The 8519-nt window shown below is 36.5% G+C and overlaps 1 protein-coding gene across 1 annotated transcript in view; it reads left to right on the top strand.

Annotated features, from left to right (window-relative positions):
* Window positions 1–8519, top strand: part of LOC122792759 (phospholipid-transporting ATPase ABCA1-like) — a 2266772-nt gene that overhangs the window by 862108 nt on the left and 1396145 nt on the right. The window contains exons 17-18 of the mRNA XM_044060333.1: window positions 219–390; window positions 5828–5959. Of these exons, the coding sequence (XP_043916268.1) occupies window positions 219–390; window positions 5828–5959 (304 nt within the window). The remainder of the gene's footprint in view (window positions 1–218; window positions 391–5827; window positions 5960–8519) is intronic.

The raw sequence follows: 8519 nt of genomic DNA, 5'->3' as shown, positions 1-8519 counted from the left end.
GCACAAGGTAAGCCCTAGATGTTAGTTTCACAGGTACATTTGTTTATTCTGACTTCTGAATTTTTAATATGAATGTTTCCTTACTGAATGTGGTGCAGAACACATTGTGATGTGAACGTAAAGTTTATTTAAAAACACATTTATTGTTTTCCTACTAACAATAAAATTAAACAATGTCATTAATGTATTCTAATTATTTTTTTTTATTATTAATGCAGCTTACATAGAGCCAGAACCATCATCCCTAAAACAAGGAGTTTCTGTTAGAAATCTTGTGAAGATCTACAAAACTGGCAAAAAGTTAGCAGTAGATGAGCTCTCTGTGAACTTCTATGAAGGGCAAATAACATCATTCCTTGGCCATAATGGAGCAGGAAAAACAACAACCATGTATGTACTTTTCTTTTTCATTTATTGCATGTCTCAAAGCAGTATTCTGAATTTTGTGCAACAAAAGACATGAAGAGCTTGCACTGATAGTGTTTTGTTGATCTGTCCCCAACAAACTCTTTGCTAATGCAATCTATCTTCATTAAGAACAGGAGTGGACTCAGAATGAACCCTTATGGACATCAACGCCTACTGAGAGCTCCTTTATGAGTCCAGTAACTATTTTTATTTTTTTTTCAAACACCTTTATTGAATTATCACTTGTGACATAGTTAAATTTACATTCCTATCAAAGTAATCAAACTACATTAACATAACTAACATTATGCTTCACATGTATTGTTATATATCATATAACCTAAACAACATTACATAAATTATTCAATTCCTGCCTTTTTTTTAAACACGACACATCTTTATTAAACCATCACTTACTACAAAGGCAATTATACATTTATTTGAATCATTGGGTGCTTGTACCTAGCCTCTACAAAGTCTACTTATATTTCTATGATTTTGAACTGTCAAAAGACTGTCCAAGTCAGCTTTCTTGAATATAATCGTCTGCTTTCTGAACGTTCTCCAAGTGTAGGAATGCCCATGTGGACTTTCTCCTCATCTACAACTCTTCTTCACTACATGGCACACTGCAGCCTTTGGGTCAATTGTGCTACTTCCTCCTTTGAATGAGAACTGCTCATTGCCTAGCTTATGTTCTACTACTGTGTTTATTCATTTATTCCACACTCTTTCCAGTGCTTTCAGAGAGAGTGACTGGAGTTTGATACCTCTGTAGTGCCCCCAGTTATGAATGCCTACTTTTTTCTTATACACTGTCTCTAGAACGCTCATTATCCAGTCATCTGGAATTATCCTAGCTTTTCCATGATATTATAAGCACCGCCAGGAGCCATTTCTCCCCAGGTCACTGAATGTCTCTATCACATCTACTTTGACTCATCTGAGCCTATCATTTTCCTAACTTCATTCTCCTTTGTGCATTTCATACTTTGTCTTGAATGGGTTCTTCTTTCTCTTCCGTGACAGGCTGTACATAGGGTAGGACAGCTTCTTTGTGGTTTGATTTATTCAGAAGCTTCTTGAAATGCATCTTACCTCTTTTCTCCCTTTAATGTCATCTGTATTGGTAAGCAGAGTGTTGCTTGCATGCTTTATGAATGGTGTCTGCCATGTATCACCTTCCCACATGCTGTTTTAGAATGCTGTAAGTTTTGTTTGGATTCAACAATTCACTTTCCTCTTCCTTACATGTTAGAGCAGAGAGTAGTATATCCCTGAAGTCCCCTGCTTTTGCTCCAGTCAACGTCTAGGTCTTTATCTTAGTCTCTGTTGACCATCGCCCTTCTCTGACCACTGTTTGCAGCTGATTGTAGGTACCAGTGGTTTATAGTGGCAGCATTTCACTGAAGATGACTATTTTAATCTTTAATTCTACCCTAATGCCCTGTCTTTACTAAGAGGAAGTCTATCTGAGTTGCATGCCGGCCACTCTTCTATGTGATGTTATGATGGTCTCCCTGTCTCTTGATGAACCATGTGTTGGCCAGCATTAACTCAACTCCCTCCAGTACAGCTCCTTTGAATGTGCAGCTTTAACTCCCAGTGGGTGTGGCTTGGGTCTTTAAACAAATGAAGTTATCACCTTACAGTTCTAATAAATATTCATATCTCTAGAACTATAAATTTTAAAAGAAAACTGTAAACAGAAAACTATTCAGGATAAATTAATTTCTATATTAGTGGCATTCATTTAGTTTGATGCTTTAAACTGGATTTTATAACACAAAATAAAAGCAGCGAAAATTAATTTTGTATAAACAGATTATGACATCTCAGTAACCATTAAAGTAAGACCAATTCTGCCAGCAGGATTTTCTTCATACATATGTGAGCTTTCATATGAGGTTATTCAGTTCTGTGTTACCTGAATATTGACATATTTAGAAAATATGAAAATTATTACAATACAAATAGACAGTATACAGATAATATTCAGTATGTCTTTAGCTGCATTAGACAGTATTCTCCCTATCTTTCATTGCCTTACATTTAAGTTTCTGCTTTACTTTGCCTTGCCCTGATTCCTTACTTGACATTTGTGGTTACATTGATGTTTTTATCTCTGTACTGGTTTCCAAGGATTACACTGTTTTCTTTTTAAACTGCATTTGAATGACATACACAACTATTATAAACATTGTTGTAGCTTCCATTTGCTTTACAAAGAAACATAATCTGTTTCTGACAAAACATTCTACTTTACACCAAGGCTGAGCTTTAAGTTTAATGTTTGGTAAATTCTGGTTATCAGCCTGATTTTGAGCCACTTAATGTGATCATGGTGCCTTGGAAATGACTATAAGTTCACAGGTCCATGGGTAGCTACTAGTCATGCAGTCCAAGAGACCACTGAGCAACCTACCCAGTTTCCAAATTTCCCCCAGAGCACAATCTGGTTAATGACTTTATCAGAGTCCAACAGTAGCCAAAAGAAGGTTAGGGAATCAAACTCTGGATTGCAGGAAGCATCATCTTATCACGAAATATTGTATTCTTGTATATGTGTGTGTGTGTGTGTGTGTGTGTGTGTGTGTGTGTGTCTGTTTGTGTGTGTATGTGTGTGTGTGTTTGTACATGTGTACATATATATATATATATATATATAAATATATATATATATATATATATATAATATATATATATATATATATATATATATATATATATATATATATATATATATATATATATATATATATATATATTATTTTATATAAATATATACACACACACTCATCAACACTATCAACCACTTTTTTCCCCATTTTCTGCATGTTGTTGTGGTGTCGTGACAACTGTCACCATTTCTCTCAATTCAGTGTCACTCTCCTACCTTCTTTGACACTCATGCCTGGTGTCATAGGTCTTCTCTCACACAGTCCATCTGCCTCTTTGATGGACACCCTCGTTTCTTCTTACCTTCTTCCTGTCACAGATCTTCTTCTTAACCACATTTTGTTCTGTTTTTCTGCACATGTGCCTGAACCACTATAGTCATACCTCTCTCTTATCTTAAGAAATCTGGACAAAGCCAAACATAACATGGGGGGCAAAGGTCCGAAAATAGCAACAGATTTTACAATGTTGCTAGGATAAAAGGTTTTGTATTAGTATGTGTTTTCTGAATGATATGAGCGCTGAAACTGAAATGTCGGTTGTTATTTAATAACTTCGGTCTTTAATGATTTGCCACCAGAAACACAATCTTATGAAAAACACACCAAAAAATATCCGGCAAAAATCTGGACATTCTGAAAAATCTGTAAAGTTGAGGGGTATGACTGTAATCTGTTTTCCTTGAACCTTTCTGCAATTGGAGCTACTTTGGTTTCTGTTCTTATGTCATTATTTCCTTATCTGTCCCACAGAGAGCATCCAGCCTCCTGTCTCAGGCACTTCATCTCCATGATCTCTTACTTTCTGTCCTTTCTATATTGCCCAGGTTTCTGTACTAATACAGTAGCACTGGTCTCACCACTGCTTTGTAAACCTTACTTTTTAGCTTCTTTGGCATTCTGCCATTATATACTACACCAGCCACTCTGTGCCAGTTGACTGTAGCCCCTCTGATTCTAGCTTTAACTGCCTTATTCAGACTTCTTTTTTTCTCAACCACCCCTCCCAGACACTTGAACTGTTAACATGTTCCTCTACTTTCCCTTCTATCTCAATTTTTAGTTTCTTCTGATTTCTCCCATTTGCAGCCTTTACAACTGTTGTATATGTAGTTATAACCATCCCATATGCCTTCAGTTTTGCATACAATTCCCCTATCCTTTGCTGAAGTTCCTGCTTAGTCTGTCTGTAATGCCACATCAACTGCATACAGTTGCTCTGTCCGCTCCAACCTGTTTGCTAATGTAGTCCATCACCAATACGAACAGCAATGGGCTCAGGGCTGAACCCTGATGCATACCCTGCCCCACTTGCTCACTTGGAACACATCTGTGAGACCAAGCACTGTTCTCACTTGATTCATTGGGTCTTTGTACAATGCTTTTTAGGACTTTAAACCATTGCAGTTCATCTCTGAACCCACTGCTGTTCGCATGTGTGCACATGTTTTATAGGTCCTCTTTTAAATTTCAAAACTCCAATACCTTGAACCTCAAAATCCCGAAGTTGAGATGTTCGAAGTTTTGAAATCTCGAAATAAAAAAAAACCCACCTAAAACAATAAAACTTTATCAATCATGTTTTGAAGGGGGCCAAGCCCCCTGCACCCCCATACCCCCTGCTACTTAAATATATCAACTCTGAGATCACACTACAGTGAAGAGAATGGTAAAGTTCCCATTCCACACTGTTGGGCGATTGCAATTGGTAAGTTTTGAGATTCCAAAACTTCAAATATCTGACTTTTGGGATCGTGAGGTTCGAGGTTTTGGAGTTTTGAAATTTAAAAGTGGACCCATATATATCTGTATATGTATGTATGTATGTATGTATATATATATATATATATATATATATATAGATAGAAAGAGAGAGAGAGAGAGAGAGAAATACACACATACACACACACACACACACACACACACACACACACACACACACACACACACAAAACACAAGTGCACAGAAGAAAGCAGAAAGTAGGATGCTCAGAACCAAGTATAAAAAATCTAAAAAAAAATCAAGACTTTTAATCAATAACTTTAAATTAATATAAATGAAGATGTCAGATATTTATATTTGTAAATGGTTTGGACCAGATAGACAACATTACAGAAGTTGACCAATGAAATATCTAAATGATTATCAAGTGTTGCAGACAGAATTTCACAGTCTTGAATGTAGTTGTAAGCCATATTCATGATGGCATGATCACATATGTTTATTATGTGCTATTATCAACACATATAGGGAATACTGGAGAAAACTGGATATTTGATCAGGTGATGTGTATATCTAGTTGGTCTAGCTCTAGAAATAATGATTTGTAAAATCTGTGCTCATATCCATCCATCCACAACCTCTCTTCCATTTTCGTACATGGGGTGGCAGTATCACATCAACATTAACAATCAATTAGAGCTAGACTTCACACATCCAGCTAGCCAGTGCTGCTGTGGTAGTTTTTCTACACCACACACTCACACCTATTACCAAATACAATCCACTTAGTGCATGTTTTTGGGATGAGAGAGGAAACTAGAGCACTTAGTGGAAATCCACAGGGAGGCCATGCAGACTGCATGCAGAAGGCACCCCAGCTGAGAATTGAACCAGGGGACCTCTTGTTGTGAGGTAACAACACTATCTGTTTCACCACTGCCCAATGGTGTGTTTCTACCTTCAGTCTGTATGCAGTCATTGTTTCATGTTATTTCTTCATTGTTCTTTTCCCTTTTAGGTCAATATTGACAGGATTATTTCCACCAACATCAGGCACTGCTATAATATATGGAAAAGATATAAGGACTGAAATGGACTTGATAAGAAAAGATATGGGGATGTGCCCACAACATAATGTACTTTTTGAATAGTAAGTGGATTTTTTTTTGCATAAAGCCTTTAAGCATTCCCTAGAAATCATTTACAGGTATTTGTTGCAAATGCTTAAAAAGTATTAGAACCTACCTTAATTGCACATATTCAGTAAGTGAAAGAAGAGCTGCAAATAAACAACTTTGTTCACATCCAGCAGGATTTATTTAAGGAGCTATAGAGCTTTCAGTACTGATTTTCAATATTTGTCTAATTGATAACTTGTAAGTTATTTGTTAGGTTTAGCTTAGTGTTACCTGTAACTAGCATATTACTACTTTACTGCTGAGTATCCTACATCAGTAAACCATTCAGCACCATCATGTGCTGTCATGTTTTTCTCTATTTTCTTTACATATCTTTCCTTAAATTGATTTCATTGCATTGTTTTCTTGATTGTCTAACTGCAGTTGTTCATCGTGTATTATTACTCCACCCATAACATCCTTCACTTAATTGGCCAGGAACCCTTGACTACTTTATATTAGATTACCTTGTTCTATTAATAAAATTAATATTTGGTTTAGCTGTTTTGACCTTCATGGGGATTCAATAAAGTCTACACAATAACTTTGACCATGTGCTCTTTGCTGCATGATGTGCACATGGCCGTGAAAAGTTTAAGATTCAGTAAACTCTGTGTAGCAGTTCACAGTCACATGCAAACATGGAAACTTTTGTGGCATACAAATTGCAGCATACATAGCTGAGTTTTATGCTAGAAATGCAAACTAACATGGTGGAGTCATTCAACAACCACAAAAGCAACCGTATAGACTCCATGTTTGTGTTGGCTGTTTATTTGAAAACTTTCCGAATACAGCCATGGAAAGGAGTCTACACTGAAACAGGAGCAATTAAAAGCTCTTACATTTGTACAGAACTAACCTTAACATGTAACACCATTTATATTATGACCTAATTACACATTGTGGATGCTAGAAAATCAGAGTAACAAATTTAAAAATACCGTTTTAAGTGTCATGACATAAATGCAGCTTCGCTCCCCCATCCCCAGATGAAGAATATACTTGTAAGTAATGTAGGCTGCCAAAACATTTAAATGTCATGAAACAGACTATTACACTGTAACATAAGCATACGAAGTATGTTTCTGATGGATTACAGTCCCATTTTATTAAAACATGTATTCCTCTGTGCAGATATATAGGCAAAGTAATACTCTCCATTGTGTTTACAACATCGGTATCCCGTGCAGTTTCCCAGCCTACGCAGTTACTGACCATGTGGATTCTGGGTTGTCAGCATGGTGAAGATGCAAATAAATGCAAAACTCATTAGAACTGTTGAATCTTAAAAAGAGTAACAGTGTAAGGATGTTCACTTCATGTAGGCACTTCCACAGTGTTTGTTTTCACTGGATGTCAACAGTGAAGGATGGCATCAGAGAGGTATGTCAGGTTACACTTGCAGAGGTGAACATGTACGGTTGTGAAGGGAGAGACTGCATGCAAGCAGTGCACAGTTCCAAAATTCTGTTTCATTCTGATTATTTGATTGTTAAAATGTGTGGTCTCTGTCCAGTTTAATTATTTTTTTCTTTGCCATTGTTTGTGTGATATAGCACTTAGCACAAGCAGGAGAAACAGCGGAATTAATTTCAGGTTTCTCTGGGTGGTTATGTAACTATTCCTGTGGCAGCTCATGTATGTGTTAGGGTTGCGATATAGATTGTCCTGTGTTCTACTACAGGGTGTGCAACCTTCCCTTCTCTTGCTATGGTCCTTTTGCTATGGTCCTTATTTGCACAATATCACGAGAATGGAGGAAACAAATATGAATTTTGCCTATGCTTACCTTATTTATGCGAAGGTGCATGTAGGTGTGCATAGCGCCTAATGAGCAATCTGCATTGCTCCCTACACAGACAGTTAGACACATACAAATCATCCACAACTGACATGTGTGGGTATTGAAGTCCTGCCCAAGGTCTATAGCACACTACAGCATAACTGTCTGTGTAGGGAGCAATGCATTTTAGGCTGGTCACTTGCAGTACAGTTGAAATGGCCTTCCTTGGTAATACTGCTGATGTCATTCATTGTGAAATACAGATATAACAGATGTAAATTAGCTGAGATGCTGGGGTGCAAAGCAATACCCATACATGTGACGTCAAGGTCAGCCATGTGTTTGGCTGACGGGGGGGGGTGCCTATTCATACAAAATGTATAATTTGTGGGGCCTCTCAACCCCATTAACGGTGCATGTGGACATATGTGTATTTGTTAATCTGCCATTGCTATCTACAGATGTATGTCCATATATACCTATATAGATTTATACATCTGCTAATATGTATATATATATATATATATATAAAACTATGTCCGTATACACCTACATAGATATATAACTGTGTACACATATGTAACGTGCTGTGTATATGCAGACATATAGGTGTAGACACATATATGTGTCGATTTAGGCATATGCATGTATATATGTGCATATATATTGATATATATGTAAATAGTTTTAGAAATTACTATATATATATATATATATATATATATATATATATACATATCTACATA

The sequence above is a fragment of the Protopterus annectens genome, chromosome 2.part0 (assembly GCF_019279795.1).
Source record: "Protopterus annectens isolate FY-2018-M chromosome 2.part0, PAN1.0, whole genome shotgun sequence".
In the NCBI taxonomy this organism is placed as follows: Eukaryota; Metazoa; Chordata; order Ceratodontiformes; family Protopteridae; genus Protopterus; species Protopterus annectens.
The sequence above is the reverse complement of the archived record's forward strand: the minus strand, read 5'-3'. Positions and strand labels throughout refer to the sequence as shown.